General features: G+C 43.0%; 1 protein-coding gene across 1 annotated transcript; it reads right to left on the minus strand.

Moving 5' to 3' along the window:
* Positions 1-1,247: 1,247 nt before the first annotated feature.
* LOC135942551 (neuroglobin-like) lies at positions 1,248-16,184 on the minus strand. Its single transcript, XM_065488711.1, has 3 exons — positions 15,743-16,184; positions 14,163-14,394; positions 1,248-6,672 (listed from the first exon to the last, which is right to left on the minus strand). The coding sequence occupies exons 1-3, from the start codon at positions 15,934-15,936 to the stop codon at positions 6,490-6,492; spliced, it is 609 nt and encodes a 202-aa protein (XP_065344783.1). The 5' UTR covers positions 15,937-16,184; the 3' UTR covers positions 1,248-6,489.
* Between the last annotated feature and the right edge of the window lie 3,622 nt (positions 16,185-19,806).

Consider the following 19,806-nt stretch of genomic DNA (forward strand, 5'->3'; position numbering starts at 1 on the left):
TTTTCTTTAAAAAAATAGTTAATGTCCTTCCTTCATCTTTCTCGTCCCAAATAAAAAATTCTTCGCAATTCCTTGCCATTTTTTATGTATCATAAAATGGTGGCAAGGAATTCTTTATAAACGGCTTGCTTCAATTGTTTTATGAGCAAAATAATTTCATTTGTCTCGGTTTTGCTATCAAAACGTCTGTGAGAGAAGAAATACCGTTTTTTATCGGGGCCCAACTCAAATTTTCCGTGGTGAGATCGTTGAATCGCAGACATGAATGTCAAGCTTTTGCAGACGACACGCACGTACGGTTGCGAGCCCACGTTGAGGTTTTTGCGACGTGCTAAATAGGATTGCTTGCTCTTTTAGAAGCAGCTGAAGAAGGGAATTGGATTTGGGGGCAAAAACGGGCTGCCCAGTCTCTTTTTTCCCAACACCAGCTTTGCCAATCTCGAATGTCGTTCGTTGACCCGCCGCGCGCCTAACACAGAAATCCCATATAACATACACGCATCTGTGCTCTTGCAGATTAGCCCACTCCGACGTGAATGCTTTTGCGCCGTTTTCTTCGACATAGTATGTATTCCAACACAATGACCTCCATTTTTAATGGGTTGTCGGCGTCCTGTGGCCCCCGAGGAGCAGCGTGCGGCCGATTTAAACAGTGCGGCAGCGGCGGGCAATGATTGAAATTTTTATTAGACGCCTGCCTTTATTGCTCAATAAAGGCGCCGCCGCCAGTTTGCACTTCCAAATCGGCATTTCCTCCTTTTGTCCAGCCAGCCGCTTTTGCCTAACGATCGCCATTCAAATTCAGTGCATGTTTCGCGCGTGGCCGACAAATGGACTATTGACGCGCTTGCTGCTGCATTTAGCTAGTACAATTGAATTTTATTCCCAATCGATTTTTTTTGCTCTTTTTATCCCTGTCCGAGGAGGGGGAAGGGCGCGCACTGCACCAGCACGAATGCTGAAACCCGGGTCCCAATAACACATTACTGGACGGAAAAACGTTTTGTAACATTTGCGCAATTTATATAACATTAAATTGATTTTTCTATATTTGAAAAATTGTAATTTTGCAATGTAAAGGCTGGAGCCAATTTATTATACATATAACAGTATAAATGGATTCCATGCAAACTTATCCTGATATGAATCATATATAAAATTTTTAAATGTTGTAACTGCTACTAAGTACTTTCAGTTGGGATGCACTTGTTTGTTATCATTTCCTTGAGTAAAATAAAAGACTGAAGTGATTTTATTTTGTTTCTTTATTTCCTCTCCGTTACACAAGAAGCAACCAATCAACAATTTTCCATCACTAAAAGCATAAACAGGTTCTCAATACATGGTGATCAATATGATAATTATTGTACGTACACGAAGTAAAAATAACGACAACCTTATACGTTACAACTGTAGCCACGTAACATAAAATCTGAGATCCGCCAACAGAACAAGCGCGAACTACGCGAACCAAACGAAAAGTGGTTACAGTGAAATCACGGAATATGACCAAGGAAAATCGTGCTCAAAACAAACCTAGAGTCTTAATTAAGGCATATCTGCCTGCCTCACTTTACAGTTTATACAATTAAGTCTATATCGTTAGTTATCAGCTGCTCGTTACATAATTAATTGACTCTAATCGCGGTGATGGAAATCAGGTTCCCTACCAATATTTATTAAGACTCGCTTGTTTTGAAGCGTCATTTCCCGTCATAACAAACGAACGCTACAAGGCTAATAAACAACGTCTATACACGTTCTCAACGCAATTGTGCTATCGCTCGCCGCCCCTTGCTGTGTCACACACCCTGATCGAACAGAGATCGACTATTATATGATACATTTTCTTCACACGGCATACACTTGTCCTCTGTACAAAACGACACGGAAATAATTGTGTTAATTGAATACAAGGTGAATCAACGAATTCGCCGCTCTAAAAGGTATACACGCCGTGAGTGTGTATGTGCGTGGTGATCTATAAACATCAACTGCGGGTCGTCGTTTTCAACACGGAACGCACCGACCGCCCCAGGGACGAGTGCACAAGCTTCTCTCGTTAATTGGTTTCCAGCTCCCTCGGTTGTTTGCTCGATCAAAAATAAATTGAGATTTGATCCCCGTCTGATTGAAGGGAGCCAAACCGGAAAACGCACACGTTAAATGTATTTACGCTTGATCCACCACTTTTTACGGAGAGTCTGCACTCGTTTACATACTTCTTACATACGATTAGTACACTTAGGTTCCACTTTATTTGTTGCGTACAAAAATGGTTCTCGTGCCCGTCGAGGGGCTCACTGATGCTGCTGGTCACCGTTGGATGGGTCTGTTATTTTTTTGCTGGACATTTTTATGCAACCTGCGCGACACGAACGGAGCTATCACCTCTACGTGCAGGCATAAGTGTGTAGTACATACTGTGTGGCTTACGTACAAGGCTGCTGCTATCTGATACACCTGCTTTTGCTCTCTCCGTCATAAATCAACTACATATATTATACCTCCATTAGCTGACGCACGAATGCCGTCGATGAGATGTCAGTAAGTATCACAAAAATTGTTCAAATATCCACAACGGCCTGTGACCTCATGCGAGAAAAGCCCTGTGCGGTACAGTGCAGGTAGAAAAAGCGTTTCAATCGGTTTTGACCTCTAAGATTTTAACACGCTCAAGAAACAGTCTGAAACGATCGACAAAAAAGCAATTCCACGTGGCTTAATTTAAAATTTGGTCTCATACTAGAAATTGGTCAAGGACGCATCTGTCAACATATCAAAATAAATCTATAGCACGCAAGTGTTCCCAGTCTATAACCCAAAATCCACAACCTACCCCAAATTAAACGTAACAAAATCAATGTGCTTGAAACGCCTGAAGTTCACTTGTGCATTTACTTTTCGCAACTAAACGAATGCTCTCTCATCCAATCTGCTAAATGCACGAATATACAGCCCCACGCGATAATTACCACATCTCCGAGCGCATCTACAGGGACATAAAAACGGCTCACCGGCTGCGCCGGTCTCGCTTTTCCTTCTTTTTGCCCTCTCGGCCGAGCAACCGCCGCTGCCGCCGCAGCAGCATCGATTGATTGCCACACGTGTATTATTTTTGCCTGGTGAATTTCATCCGGCTGCCTGAGAGAAATGGAGCAGACACGCCGACATAATCAACTCGTACAATGAAATGCAAAGTGCTATTCTAACAGGGAGAGAGCGGGCTGCGCAAATATTTTCCTAATCGCAGTTGCCTGCATCAAATTTCTCGCCCGACAGCTAAAGTCGTGATCGTAAATTACGCTTTTGCCGCCGCTTCATAACGTTTTATAGATCCGACGAGAAAAAGCTGCCGCTGATGACTTGATGAACAGCAGACGCCTCAATCATGATTGTCTGCGATGGATCGACAATTTTGGACAGAAATTCTTCTTTATGACGCCATTTCGCTGCTATTTTTTCCAGTTTTCGTATTGCCGAAGATCGAGATAAAGATGTATTTTTACTGCTGGATTGGAAATAAAAACCAGGACGGCGGAAACTTTTGGGTTCTCTTCTCGGTTGAGCGATCCTCAATCTTGCAAATTGCTGGCATAAAGCGCACTCGTCACAGATAAGAACGAGCGTTTCGGTCCAGGAGGCGATCAGAGCGGCCAAGTCTCTCCCTGTCAGCAGAGCAAATTGAAAGTACGTTTAATTAATCTTCGCGGGCGGCTGTGGCGCGCAAGAAGCAACCCTAATTACACGGTCGGCGCGCGCAAAAAGTTTCCGGCGGCACAAACTTTGCCAACTTTCTTCCTTGGGCGCATGGGACGCGACTAGCGGCTCCTTTGACTGCCAGCTTGGCCCAACAAACACTCATATCGGACATGTGTGAGTGTGTGTGCACACACAAACGCGCGCGCGTGGGCGATAATTGCGCGCAGATTAGCGAGAGCATCACAAAGTGCCTTTCCACCGCCGCACAGGATTGATTTTCTCACTAATTGAATAATTAGTAGGCAAGCCCGCAGCGCTTCCACTGCAACAACGGCACCTGCATCAATCAGCCCGCGCCCCCACCTCACCCCCCAGGGATGGGGGTTGGTTGGGGGTGCATCGCTCACCGCGAACTCGCACCCTCGAAGCCAGCCGCCCCGATTAATTAGTCCGCTGTAGCCGCGCGCGCTGGCAGGTGTTTAGCATTTTAATGGGCGGCACAGATTTCGGGGGTGATTAGTTTTAACAGCTTCGTCGTTTTAAGGCATTTATTTGAGGTTTAGTTTCAGCCTTTAAAAAGCAGCCAGAGATGCGACGGAAAACAGCGCCGACCCTCGCCTAACGAGTTTACCTTTCTCTCTAATTGCGGCGAGTGCGGATTTCCATTCTTCGCGCGAAATGCGATTTAGCCTTTTGACGCTGGAAATTGATCTACTGCTAAAGCGGAAATTGCCGCTTCGAGTTTTGAGCGCGTTTAACGAATTTAGGGTTTGGAAGATTTCCAGCTGCACGCCGAAGTTTTGCTCGAACGGCTCTTTTGGAGAAAGTGTGAGAGAGAGGTAAGCCGTATGAAAGCCTCTCTTCAGACTGCACAGCTCGGAAATAATTTGTGAATAGGCACTAAAACGCTTCACTCTCGATTAGCAGCTGGAAGTGCTAATGACTGGACTATATTCAGCTAAAATGAAATATGGCTTCTTTTAGACACTTTTGCGCAAATTCAAAGCTGGTTTCAGTCTTTTTCAAAAGGAAACTCTAAAGATGCTATGTTCAAGTTTGTGGTTAATTTGTGCACTTTTCAACGACGGGAATAAAATTACAAGAGATGATTTTAATTTCGATGAAATTAGAGCTATTATAGAGCTTCAAGGGAATAAAATTATAATTTCATGTTCAATTTTTTTTTAAATTTATGAATTATAAAAGAGCCACGAGAAATATCAAATCTTTTTTTTAAATTTTAATTAAATTAAACAAAAACTGTATTTTGAATAAATTTAGAAATAATTTGCCACTTTTGTAAAACTCTGTTCAACTCGCATTCGGTGACTGAGAAAAATTCGATTACTGCTGAACTTTAAAAACGACAGGCTACACGGAGTCCAGAGAAGTTGCTTGTAGTCAAAACGTATACGTAATAATAAAAGTTTACCACGCACATTCCCCTCATAAATATGGATTTTACCTCATCCCAACCGTTGTTTCAATCGAGGAAAAAACAATTCAACAATTCAAATTTTCAGGCTTGTGAAACCAAACCAGCAGATTCGGACTGCTCACATTGCGTGTACACGAGAACAACTATGCAAACTTTCAGCAGAGATATGCACCACGCACCGCATCCGGGTCGAGCGGGTTGTCTAACCACCGCCGGCTAGCAGCCGTTCGCGTTCGCACAAATGGAGGAAATTCCAGCGCAGTGAGAGAGAGAACACGTTTTCAATTTTTGAGCCGGCATTCCGAGTGTGAAAGGCGGGCAAATCAAATTTCCGTCGGTCCGGGCGCGCGAACGAGAGTTTGCGTTTGTCGCAGCGGCACTCGCGAGCGCTCACTCACCTCGCCTTCGTGTCTGCGGGGACAAATTTAGAAACCGCTCGGCTCGCACATACACTTTGCATCCACCTCAGGGGGCGAAAATCGATAATTTCGCTGATAAGTTTTGTGGCGAGGGAGCGCGCACATTCTCGACCAACTCTGGCTCTTTTTAAAACAGCTTGGCATTATTAATTATTACTTTTTACAAGCATTGTAAATTTAAGCTCAGTCGTTTTACGTGAGGTTTGCTTGGCTACTGGTCTTTCGGGGACCGCTAAGTGCGCGCGGCAAGGGCGGAATGTGGACAGTGTTTTATCGCTTTCCGCGGCGGCTTAAGGTGGAGAGAAATCCAAACTTTTGTGAATTACGACCTCCCAAATAGGGGCTAATGGAAGTTTCACCGGTTTTAACGGTCGCCTCCCAACTTTTTGACCCGAGATGCAATGTTTTCAACGGATATTCCGGCGGAATAGTCACCTCACATTTTAAATTAAAAAAGAAAAACTATCTGTTACACTACGCCTCACCCTCTCGACTGCCGAGAATAAATGTTTGGACTCCTCGAGCCTGCCGGATATTTTGGCTTCCCAGTAAACCACCGATGCCTCTTCACCCGGGCCACCGAAAAGGGGGATAAAACGATCCTTTAGCTAAGTGTGCCCTCGGTTGCAGCAGGGCCGTTGCAGTCAGCGCACGGTTCGAGAGAGAAAAAAGAGGGAGAGTGCGATCCTACTCGTCGGAGCGCTGGTCTACGTGCACACAGTACAGTTGCGTCCGACTTTCTCGAGACTCACACATTTTACATGAATGCGTATGCGATAGGTTACACGATTCACACCAACACACACATGAGAGAGACGTGCCGCAGCAGAACATCCTCGGCCGCACAAACACCCACACTCGAAAGATCGCGTTTTTGATTTTATTGCATGTGATAACAAACGAGCACTTCAAGTCTGGCGTCGGCGCCCCTCACGACGCGCTGTAGTCCACGTACGAATTCGCCAGTTCTGGGTTCGTCGCACCCAACTCAAAGCCCTCCAGCAGCGTGCTGATGATGAATTTGATTGTTGTTTGATAAATCACGTCCACGTTATCCGTGTAGCGATCACCCAGTGTGGTCTTGACTGCGTCCAGGAACGGCCGCTCTATCCGCTGCGAACATAGAAAAGAGTGAAGAGTTAAGAGCGAGTCAGTTAGTGGTGAAAGATTGAGTGATTGCCGGAAATGGTGGTGGCTGCCTAGCTCCGCCGCGGGAAAAGGTCAAGGCGCTTTTTGTCGGGGAAGAGGTGCAAGAAAAGCAGCAGCTGGTTATTTATTTAGCGAGCCCGGCTGACGCTCCCACGAGGAAGATTAGCAACTTGGCATTGTTCTAGGAAATGAAGAGCCTTCTCCTTGGTTAATAAATGAGTTTGGGGATCAATTCGAGCAGAAAAAGTTTTTACGGGGATTGAAGGGGCAAAGAGTAAAAAGCAGTTTATGACGAGGACCCGTCATAAGATATTCATTGCCCTGCCCCAAAAATAGAAGACACATAAAAATATGAGGCTCTGCAATATCGATTTTTTACTGTTAGATAAATTATTCTGCTGGGTAAAAATTAACTAAGTATGTCGTGATGTAAATCGGGTTCAGTATAGCCAAGGAGTTATTTTTTTAAATAGACCATTATTAAAATATGTATAGCATCTGCGGGTTGAGTAAGATGAATTTGGTTTAAATATATTATTTGATGAGACAAATAAATCAAAGGATCGATTATTTTTAAATTCCGACAGAAAGCTAACAATGGCTAATAATTATGGTTTAAAACATTTCTAGTATTACCTCCTGTTTGGATTTGTTTCTTACGGAAAAAATTTCAAATAGAAATCTCAAAGCTACATATATCATTAAAACTGGCATACTTTCAAATATTTCGCCATTTTCTACAAAGTTTGCATCTAAACATGTTCCTTGTAAGTGAAAACGTGATGGAAATGAAATAAAATTTCGACCTTTCATTTGGCTAGGAGTTGGATTCATCTCAAAAGAGCAACAGCAAAGAAGATTGATGGTCTTTGCCAAGCCTTTGCATTCCGGCCCATATCCCATTGAATAAAACATGGTGCCTCGAAAACTTAAAATGCAGGACACTCTCCATACTCAAGCTGGTGGAATAGTTAAGTTGATCCAATAGCGCCGAGGTTTGCATAACATAATAGCAGCCCTCCTCAGCTACCTCTCCTTAAATAAGGAAAACCAATTAACTCGACACCCTCGGCGAACGCACAAAGGAGCCTTTTTTGCATTTGCGTAATCCTGAATGTAATTTTCATCAAATTAAACCCTCGTCCGCACGCGCGCGCAGCGGAAAAACTCGTCCCCAGGCTAAATTTGAACCGCTCGTCCGCTTTGTTCTTTTCGGAATAAATTATTTTGATGGAATGCGGCGGCATCGCGGCTGTCGGGAATAAAACTCGCGCTCGCTGTAACTGTGACATACAAACACCCTTTGCGGGGGAGGAAGGGAGGTTGGGGGATTCTGTCAGAGCGTGCGATGAGTTATTTTTGATCCCCGCGTGCGTCTCTCGCTCCGCTTTGATTTTCAAGCACCTCAGGCATATGATTTTTTTTTGCCGGGCGTCCCCAAAGCAAAACAGACGTGACTCTTTGAGGGCTAGAATGTGTAATATAAACAGTGGTGGCGCCCATCTGCGATATGAAAGAAACATGAGAGCGACCGCAACGGAATAGAAATCTGCGCTGGAGCTGTGACAATGCGGGCCAACTTTCAATAAGTTGCGGTAATCAATTACTTCTCGCCTAGGGTTGCCTCGTCCCCTTGTGGCCCGTTACGGAGCCTTCTGCTCGGGAATCAGTGCCGGCGTATGAGCCATCTGGTGGAATGTATCATTCAATCGGAAGAAAATTCCCTTTTCCCTTCCATCGCACTCGCTCCCTCGTATAATCGTCTGTTTTGACGATAACACTCGCTTTGAAGACGCTTCGCCAGCGCCATTATTCAAATTTCACCACCGGCGGCCCGGTTCATGAGCCGCTTGAGGGGCTGCTGAACTCACCGCGCTCAGCGCCTCCAGCAGCATTTTAGGATTAATTTGAATAAGTTATTTGCAGGCAAGCTGTTTACTTCGCAGGCGAATATTTTCCCAGCCCCATTATGCTCATCAGTCGATCAAATAAATGTCAACTTGTTTACAGCTCATAAATCGTCCTCTCTTCCGTATTGTGAGCAATAACAACAATAAATGCCCAGTTTCGCTCCGTCCGCCCCAGCCGCCAACCCATTTTTCAATTTAATTATACACACCACATCAAACATAAATTATCGTGGTTCGTGCCCGCGGCACCTGTTCTCTGACGCTGTCGCTGGAATTCCGCCTTTGGTCCGCGGCCAAAGCCGCAGTGGAGAGGGGGTGGGAATTTCAGTCGCATTTGGTATAGTGCTCGAAATTGGATCTTCCGCTAAGCGGTCACTTTCCATAAACTGCTTAATGAGTGTCTCTCTTTCGGGGCTTGCATGTGTATGCTTTCTCGCAAATTACGAAAGCGAGGCTTCATTAACATGATTAATCTGTTGTGCTAATGTCGATTAATAATGCATTCAACAGTTGGCGGATGACAAAAAGGCAATGCGGGGCACGGCATTCATTACAAGCAATGACGACACTTTTAAAACCGATTGGTCGTTTGTTCTTTTGCAAATCAATAAGTTCATTCAATTTGGGATATTTGGCACCATAAAGTGGATTGTTATAAGGCAACAATTGAAAATAATTATAATTGTTAGCTACGATAAGAAGTTTTTAAAAAAATAAGTTCTAACTAAAATGTGAAATAATTTAAAGAGGACCTTGATACAGTTCAAATTCAAATTTTGCAAATATTCTCTAAAATTTCCAGTACTTGACCATATATTATTTTTTTAGCAGATTTTGATTCATCTCGTCGTGATCTATCCAACGGTTGTGTGATTCTTTTTGGGGAACTGTTTTTTGGGAAATAAAATAAACAATAAGATTTCAAGGGAGACATACCTGACCATTTAAAAAGCATGCTAACTTTTCCTAAACATTTACAATGATATACGTAGGTCAATTTTGGCTTAACATAATCCTTGTGGATTAGTTTTATGCATTGTTAACAAGGGTTTTCCGGGTATTTGCAGTATCAATCCCCTTTAAGGCACACTGTCAGTGCGGAAATTATCGAAACATTCAACAACATAATTTTTTGCGTTTTATTTTAATTATGTGGTGTTAGCGAGTTTTGGAACTCCTAAGAAGACAAATCCTTATAATGAATATTGTGTTGCGACTGCTGTCGTGCGAGGCTTAAGGTGCAGTGGGGGAGAAGGTGCAGTAAGGGTGCACTGCTTGTCGCACACCTTTGTACTGCCACCTGGCGATACAGGTTTAATGCAAAACTAGTTATTAAGAAAGTAGATGCGAGAAGGCGCCATAATATCGATTTAAAAATGAAGCTGCAGCTGACACTGCGGTTATGAATTTTGTTTTGGAGGTTGAAAGTACTGCTGAAGAGGCGGAAACAGCTGCTGCACAGCATCAGAACGAGTTATGTAATTTTTCCTCATACAATTTTCACTAATGACTAATCGTCCAGAATTAATTTTCCACAAAAAGTAGAGCCCTTCAGTTTTTCTTAAATTAAAATTATTAACCTGTGTGTGTACTGTATTACCTTTTTTCTTAATTTTTAAAGCTCCGTAAGTCACTAAAAATATCGTCCACCGTACTCGATTCACGCTAGGCTACACGAATACAGTGAAATCGCTAAATTTCGAAACGTAGAATCTTCCGTAGCGTTTCTTTAAGATTGAATGTGTTAAGGTGGAAATCAATTTAAGCTGTTAGATTTGTCTTTTGGTTCAAAAATTCATGATTTATTTTCCTCTTAAAAAAAAAACTTTTTTTGATCTAATGCCAGTAAAATATTCAGTAAATTCGTCCGTAAAAGGAGTATTATTTAAAGATTACAAACGGAAATATAAAATCCAATATCGTAACACATTTCCGCCTCCTTCCTTTGCACGTTGAGGCAGTTCGAAAGGAGGCTGTCGAGGACGCGGATCGATTATATTTGCACTTGGTTTCGGGTGCAAAGGAAAGTGGTGTTGGTTAGTCGATCGGGCTGCAGCTGTATCAGACAGACATCGTTTAGCTGCGGTTATTTTCCCATTTCCCGGCAGCAGCAGTGGCGGCAGCGGACTGTGAGAGAGCGGCAGACTCCATCAGCATAATGCAAATATGAAGCGACGTGTACAGGGAAACAAAATCGATGACGCATACGCCACAAACACACATGACACGCGGGACCTCGCGCCCCACTCGCTGAGGGTTGCCTGCCCTGCCTGCCCTGCCTGCCAGCTTGTTGACACTATTTCTCTCTTGGCACACATTTTTTATTTCTTCCGTGTGTTTCTCACCGCCGCGTATTTTCTCGGGCGCGCGCACAAAGCCGCGCGACTGAACAATGCGCGAAAAGGGAATTTCGCAGCAAAGGCCTCGAGTGTATTCCCCAATAAAGAGACAAAAGGCAGGCAGCCGGCGTCGTCTTGCCTCATGCCTCGCACACACACACCAACTTCTCTTTCGCAACGTGCGCCACATGAGAATGCCCACCGCCAAAATATCAATTAGTGTCTGCACAATAAATCTGCTCTTGTCTTTTTCGGCACAAAGTGACAGCAAAGGCTTCTGCAGGTGGAACGAAAGTTTTCAAGACTTCGCGAAAGAAGCTTTTGCAACATTTTAGCTTCAAAGATTCATTAAGAAATATTTTTTCTCTTTCTCTAATTTTGCAAAATATGTAATTTGTTTCGAATCCCCATATTAAATATATCTTTGGCCACAATAAATATCATGAAAATTTTAAAACTAAAAAATAAACTAACAGCAAACATTCCTGCATCTTAGATTGCCATTGTATAAGTCCCAAGATTGAAAATTGTGTGGCCAAGGTTTTACAAAATGTCTCCAGCCCGGAAAGAATATAAAAAATTTGTGATATTTGAAAGTAGTAAAAATATGAATAAAAGCTCTTCGGTGAAGCACAATTGGGAAGTTAGCTCGCAATTAGGGCTGATTCCATCTCAAGATTTTAATGTTCAATTTTTGCAGCTTATTATAATAAACTTAACATTGTTGGTTTGTCTAATGTCTATATTTCACAATATGTGACATCTGGTCGAAACAAAAAAGCATGACAGAAATTTAAAACATTTAAAAAAAATAATTTTTTAAACTCTGAATTGTTTTGAGTGCAGGTGTGTTTGTGATTTTGCTAATTTTGAAAGCAACGTGTTCATGAATTTATAGGGATGGAACATTCCTCTTTAAAAGGACTGCATTTTGGTCGATACTGTCCGAATCCGTTATTTGTTCTGCCCGGTCGAAACAGTGAGCATGAGGAGTTGGTCGATTTCCAAAATAAGGATTATTCATGCCGCCCGCAGGGAACCCTTGCGGACTTGCGGTGAATGAAAAGCCTTTGGAAGCTGCCGCTTCTCCTTTTGAGATGTCCGTATAAAACGGCACGCCTACGCGTATTTCGCGAGATCAAATGGCGTGGGACGCTTATTAAAGAGCCACTCTCCGATCACGCCGCCGCCGGCCGCCGAATCGCGCGTGTGCGACATAAAAACTTCATCTGAGCGCCACATTTGTTTGCTTTGCGTTGATGCACGCGCCGCTCTTCCAGCTCCTTTTCGCCGATATTACCACGAAGAAGAGCAGCGAGAGCCGTAAAACCAGCTTGCTTGCTCTTGCTTTTTGGCCCCCACACGACACTGATTTAAGCGACCGCGCCTGTTATTTGCAATGATCACTTAGCACTACCGTGTTAGTCGGCCGTCACGTCGGCCCGCCGAGCGGAAAATAAATAGCAGGCACCACACTACACGGTCTAAACACAAATAATTTTAACGCAATTGCGTCACTTTTTAACAAGATGTTATTTGGCACGGTGTGTGTCCTGCCAGTCGGAAATTTTTGTTTTGACGTGAGCATAAAATGTAGCGTTTTAACTGTGGAAATACATTTTCAATTTGTTGCAGTTGTTCTCATAAATAAATCAATAGGGTTTTAAATCATTTTGATAAGTTAGACATTTTCTTGTCAATCGCAAAAAACACCGCAGGAATGGAAAAATTTGTTAAAATGTCCTTTTATAGAATAACCAGAAAACTTCCAATTTGTTGTACAAATTTTAGGATAAATGAGAGATCACCTAATTATTTTGGAGCTTATAATATCTTGTAAATCATAATGTTATTCGAGGAATTTTCGAACTAATATGTTCTGCTCGATTTTCCTTTTTTAAATATATCCGTGTCAATTGCTTCCAAAGTATGAAAACTGTATTTCTACTACCTTAGGTGGGATTGAAAAGGGGTTAACACCCTTAAACTGCGGATATCTGAGGGAGGCTATTATAACGAGTCGAACAGTGTGTGTGCAGCTTTTGTTAATCAACGCTTTGAAGCCGAGATTTGGTGGAAAATGCCGTTGTCTTTCTGAGGAAGTTTGTTAAGTTCAATATTGCCTTATGAACTAGCACGAATTTCAATCATAAAAAAATAGCGTGTTGCAAGTATTTTGTTATGGCTGCGGGATATCGAGAATCCCCCTTTATATATATTACCTCCATAAACTTTCGCACGCAGATATTAATTGCTGCTTTTAAAGACATACACTAAACACAAGTCATGTTTCATTCAAATGCGAGTCAGCCGAGCTGCCCTCTTTGCAGCTCCTCCTCAAAAGGTCATTAATCAAAACGGATCATACGGCATGCCATAAAAATCTGCCGCTCCCCCAACAGTGCGAGGCCAATTCTCCAAATTAAATCCAAGCTGCGTCTAACGTCGCGCAACATCAAATCGCGTGTTTTATGAGGCGTCCCCCACCGTAAATCAACGACGGCAAACAACAGTCTGCGAAAAAGACGCAGGTCTGTAATTGGGAGGATAGTTCTCGCTCGCAGAATTGCGTCCCGGCGCGTTCTAATTTGTTTTACAACTTAATGAAGGGGTCATAAATAACGAAGCACTGCCCACCCGCTTTCCACCACCATGAGTAGTGCCCAATGCAATTCGTCGTGTGTTGCATGCGAAATGCCAATTTGAGCGTGAGAACGGGTTCACGACGCACACGCCGCCCTTCACACACTGAAACCCTCGGCTGTTGAGAAAAGATTCACAGCGACACATCTACCCAGAGAGAGGACAAGGGTGACGGTTGTCTTAAATTTATGTATTGAAGTTGAGCTTCATTTTGATACATCAATTTCGGGAACGTAAAATGTTAAAAAATATAATATTTGTGGCAGTACATTTGGCAGAAAATAGAGACGCACAATTTTTGATTGAATTTGCTTTGAAGCCCTCCCTTGTTTTGTAGTTTCCACTAACTTTCAATGCATTCAAAATAAATCCAAACCCCATTGAGCTGCTCCACCTCCACAACGGCCTTTTTTGCAATTTAAATTTTCCGATTTCCCTCCGGAGCAGCCCTTGAGAACCTGACGCATCCAAATGGGTCCTCAATATTCGGCTATTGTAAAAAGTGTGAAGGGAACTCGCTCGGGTAGCTGCTCAGGGGTCTAAACAGAGTGGAACTCGGTACCTCAAAATACTCCTTTTGGAATCCAGGCAAGCGTCGGTGCACGGCGCCGACCGCGTGCAGATATTGAATGGTCTGGTCGAGCGAGTCGAGCGTGCGTATCGCCTCGTCCAGGGTGCTCATCACCTTGGTCGCGTGCTCAGCCAGCTCGAGCGAACCCTGCTGCTCCTCTTTGGTCCGCAGTTCGGCGAACTTGGTGAATAGATCGAGCAGCTCCGCGTGCTCCTCGAACAACCTGAAAACACGCACGCAATCAATAATTCGGCGTTTGCAGCACGGCCTCCGTGAGTCTGTGTGTGTGCTTGCTGCAGCCCATTGTTTGTGTTTGGCCGGCTGCTGACCTTTTCGCCTAACGCCGCCGTAGATAAACCTCCGCGGCAAATGGCAAGACCTTTCGCGATAGCACACGTCTAAACGACTTTTTCTCTTATTATTACTAACATACGGCATCCCGCAGTTCGTCTACTGAACATGCGAGTTTTTTCTATTTATGTTGAAATTCGGGGAAAGCTTTGGTGAAAAAGCTCTTTAGAATTGAATTTAACGATTCTGTCCACTGAGCGGTAAAAATAGATATTTATGGCGGCAAGCTGAGTAATAATTTCGTGCCGTGTTTGTTGTTTTGTCGCAGCCACGCTGTGTATAATTGTAACTTTTGCTGGACGAAAATAAACGGAGGCACGAATCGATGTTTTTAATGAATTTTATCAAAGCTGATAATTTTTACCGTGGTACGCCGTAAATATTTAACGCTTTTCATTGCAAACAAGTCAAATAAATTTGTATTAAATACAAATTCACATGTTGTTTGCGCAGTAAAAATGCGGCGTAAGCGTTTTTTTTTAAAAAAAAATCATCCGTTTCAAAACTGCGATTTATTGTGGTAAAAGGAAACATACATTTGAAATTGTTAACACATTCGTTCGAATTCCATCTAAAAATAAAAAAGCCTTTTACCTTCTTCATGAATAAAAGAGTAGAAAAGGCAGGCCGCATTGTGGTTTGGTCACTAACACCTCCACGAAAGAGATAACTAACTTTTCAAATAGCAATGCTTTTGAAAGAAAAATTCACGCGAATGCTACTTTTAAACGTTCCGAGAGTTTGCTGCCTCCAAGGAAATATATTATACATTTTACGAGTTAAACAGACAGAAATATACGCTGATAAATAAAAAAGCTGTCACATAGATATCATGTAGTATTTATCTAAACGCAAATAAGTATCTCGGACCTCATCTAATGCAAACAACAAATGACGCAGCAGCAGCAACATCTGGCTTTCGAGGTTTTTATTAGTGGTGCTAGATTTCATCGACGGAATCGCAATACAAATAATAATATATGAATAAAAACTAGTTTGCTGGAAAGAAAGCAAACAGCAGCTGATAGCTGTTGAATTAAAAACTGGGATCGGGCAGGCGATCAGGCGAAAACAGGCCATTCAGCAACAGCAGTAGCAGCAGCGGCAGGCGTGAAAAGTGAACTCGTCCGCTTGCATCGATATGCAAATGCAAGCGAGCCCCAGGGCGAGGGTGGAGGGAGAGGGCCCTGGGGGCCCCGGCGGCGACGGCTGCGACTCACTTGATAAACATGTAGACCCCGGTGGGCTCCATGGCGCGGCTGATGCCCTTCCACGAGGCCATAATGTTGTACTTTTGCTTGGCGGTCAGCGGGAGGCGCGGGTCGGGGGGCGCGGGCGCCGGCGGCTCCGGAGGGCCGTCCTTGCCCCCCTTGGCCCCCTGCGAGGCGACCAGCTTGCCCAATTTGCAGCCCATGGCCTCGGCCGGCGGCACGCACTCGCTCGCTCTCACTCACTCTTACGGCGCTCCAGTTCGAGTGTCTATCGACAAATCCATTTTGTAATGCACTCGCTTTGCTGTGCGCAGATGTGTGTTTGTGTGTTCAGTTTACACCGCCGACGGGGCCGACCGGGCGGGCGGGCGGACAGACCGACGACTGCTCGCTGGCTGGAGCGGGCCAAGAGGCTGCTCGCTCGCGATCGCACTCTCCCAGGCAAAACAAGGAGGGCGCCGAAAAGCAGGCGCACAACGCCGACCCGGAGAGGGAGAAGAAAAGCCATGAAAAATGTATGGGAAAAGCGAGGCGCACGCGCCCCGCAGACGCTTTTCCGACCCCACTCACCCCCGCCAGCCCTGTCTCCGCGGCCGCCTCCGCCTCCGCCGCATCTCCGTTTCCCATGCACCGTGAAGTGCAACGCGATCCCCGTATATAAATATTTGTGGGCTGAAGCGACCATCTCGCGTTTGTAGGCCTGCACGGGAAAACTTTCGCAACCACATCTTTCCCCACTTTTATACTCCTTTGTTTTTTTCTAAAGCTTGTTTATTCTTTCTTTTAGTCCTACAATAAAATAAAGAAAACAAATAGTCGAGAAAGGGAGTGCAGAACTGTAGTAGAAATGCTGCAAAAATGATTAGTTAAAAAACACCTAACTGAGCCGAAATAAACGAATTAATCAGCTAAAATTACTTATTTTTTGCTCTCGTCAAATTATTGAAAGAATGAAATTAAACAAAGTCTTCCGGAAAACTCATAAATCAGAGGGAAGATATTTCAAAACTTAAATCAGAATACCACAAAAATTAATCTTGGACTTTTAAATTTAAAAAATATGGGACACAACATAACTATCAAATATTTTTTAACAATCCAATATTAGCTTGAACGTGTGAACCTCAAACTGGCTTGACTAGCTTTTAATTTTTTTGTATTGTCACTTATAAATCAATCAATAACTCAAGAAAAATGAATTTCTATTCACGACTACTAAACAATTCGCACTTTTCTGACATCCATTTTTCTTTAATTTTTGTCAAAACAAATAAAACCATACGCGAATTGTGAGTTGAACGACAGCTACGCAAATGGCTTTGTTCTCTAAAAATTGTTTACAGAATTTTGGATGAAATTAACACCGTCTTTGTCTGCCAATCCAGGTACTGGGGAATGCCATTCACGATATGTTTTGAATGAGAATTCTGTGCTTCCGCCAAGCCACACGTATTGAATGCCATTCAGAAACTGTTCTCTAAATAGACACCGTAGCTGCTCCTACCAGACTGCGAGCACACCAAATTCTTCAACGCTATATTTCCAAGGTGTTCCATGTCGTGTTCGTCATCCGTACACAAAATAAAAACAAGTCACTAAAAACAGTCAAATTTTTTCAAGAATGTGGCTTAACAATAAATTTATGAAGAATGAAAGAGTTTCGAGCGATCTAATTGAAAAATATGAAAATGAGTCATTAAAACAATGGGGGAGGATATTTGTTTGCAACTTTAAAGCTCGAAAATAAAACTCTTCAAGGATAGTTGAGATGATGATTCAATTTTCTTCAAATCTGATTTCATTTAATTAGCAAAATTCACTTCTTCGATTTCATATATATTGTAGATTATAATTCAAGGAGAGAAGCATTTAATTTCCATAACGCTTTTATTGACCGTCCGGCCCGCAAAACAGTTGGCCCGTAATACTCAAAACGGCGGCTCCTCTCATTCAACCGAATCGACGGCCCACCACATATATATTCGGCTATATTTATCCGGTGGCACGCTGTTGTCCTCCCACGCGGGCGGCGGACGCGCCGAAGCTTCTTATCCCCCATCCAATTCGCGCATTACACGAGTGTATTTATTTCCAGCAGCAGTCGATTTTCCGGCCGATCTCCCGCACACAGCTGCTCGCGCGTCCAATTTGCGAGCTGCCCTGCACCGCCTGCAGAGAGAGTGGCGCAGAATTTTTCAATCTGAACACACAACTTTTCTTTCCTTTTCTTTTTAAATCTAATAAAAACTTTGCTTTTAATGCGCTAGCTCACTCACTCCACTCTTTTCCCTTCTGGTTCGGTGACTTTAGTCAGTTGTTTGTCTTTTATGTTAGGAATGCCAGCATTTTTCTCGAGAGTGAGTTGTCAGTGTACTGAGGGCAGTTGATAAAATTTAAAAAGGTATGTTTGCAAAAAGACGATAAAACAAATTGAAGAAATATCCCTAGAAGTTTAAAGGGGAAATTTTCCATTTTCTTGTACGTTCAGGAAGTGAAATTTAAAAATATATCAATAATATAATCAATTGGAGCACTGGTTTGTTTTGCAATTTCGGCTAGTCCCAAATCTCGTCAGTAAATCTGGCTTTTGAAACACCCACTAACGGTACAGACTGATGAATATTTTCTTATTATTAGAAACATTCCCTTCCGATTGACTCTGCGTTTGTCTCCTCCGCAGCAATTTATAAAATATCTCTTTACAGCTCTGATTCTGCTTTTGATCTCCTTGCACAATTTTTAAATTTAACTTCCTGACCATCTAAGCAAATGGAAAATTTCCTCTTCCTACTTGGGAATATATCCCAATTTGTTTTAAAATCTTTTTCATTTTTAGTCAGGAAAATATAAAAAGCTGAAAAAGCTATATAAAAGATTATTTTGATTTGTGGAAAAAAGTAGCCTAATTAGTTATATATGTTTCCATGGGGAGTTGAAAATCCGAAAAATGAACAGTGTTCGTTTTAATGCTCTCGTCAAATTTTTTTAAATCTATGCAACCTGCGCAACATCTGTGCAGAGCAATTTGCATAAACTCCACAAAATCGAAAAGCGAGGAATCTAAAGCAAACAGTTATACGTTTGAAAAGTAATGCAAAACAAAATTATTGAGGCATGACCAGCGAAAAGTCAACATTGGAAGGCGAATTATAATTTTTTTTCAAACATCAGAGCTCTGGAACACGAAGAAAAACTTTTCAAATGAAATGAAACATTTCCAGTGGTGTCATCGTCTCTGAATGTAAAAAATAAACTAATCTCATGAAATTTTAGATTTTGGATGGATAAAGCGTTACAGTGACAAAATAAACAGCAACTAAATGACTTTAATTCGTTGTAAACACGGAGGCTTCCCTTTGTAATGCTAATTCTCACTCAAAAACTGCCAACAGCACTTCAAGCCAATTACGAGTCTCAATGCAAATAAATGACTCTTAATCCTCTCACATGGGCATGTTTGTGCGAGTTAGAATATATTCCCTGATCCCAGAGGCGTAGCTGCGGTGTGAGTGTGTGCTTGGGCTAGAAAGAGAGTTAGCGGGGCGCACTTGTTGTTTCCAGCCAGCCGCGAGCTTTTCATGATTGATGCGCGCCGCCTGCGCGAATATAAGGTGAAACAAAAAACGTATACACACTTGGCGCTATAGAAACGACGCTCGCTCCCCTCGTCGACATAAATCAGAGTGAGCCGTTTTATCCGACTGAAGCGCGCTGCTCTGCCGAGTCGAAAGTTTTCGGATGAGGAGTGTGTGTGTTTGCAAAATAAAACTTTTTTCATTTTCCACGCTTAATATTGGCCGCGTCGGTGAAAGTTGGGATTACGGGGTTAATACCTGCTTACCAGAGAGCAGAGATAGGAGGCTGTTCATTGTTGATCGATTCGGAATCGTTTCGCTGCCTACTGCCGCCAGCGAGTACCAAACTTGCCCAATTAGATTTTAGCCGGTAAACTGGGTGGTCAGGGTCGGTTCGGTTTATCCTTCTGTCCCATCAAATGAAATCACTCCGAGAGTATATTGTGCCGTTGGGATAAGTTTTGCTGTAGACTGGTTGCACAGATAAAATCAGTGGCT

The sequence above is a fragment of the Cloeon dipterum genome, chromosome 4 (genome assembly GCF_949628265.1).
Source record: "Cloeon dipterum chromosome 4, ieCloDipt1.1, whole genome shotgun sequence".
Taxonomy (NCBI): Eukaryota; Metazoa; Arthropoda; class Insecta; order Ephemeroptera; family Baetidae; genus Cloeon; species Cloeon dipterum.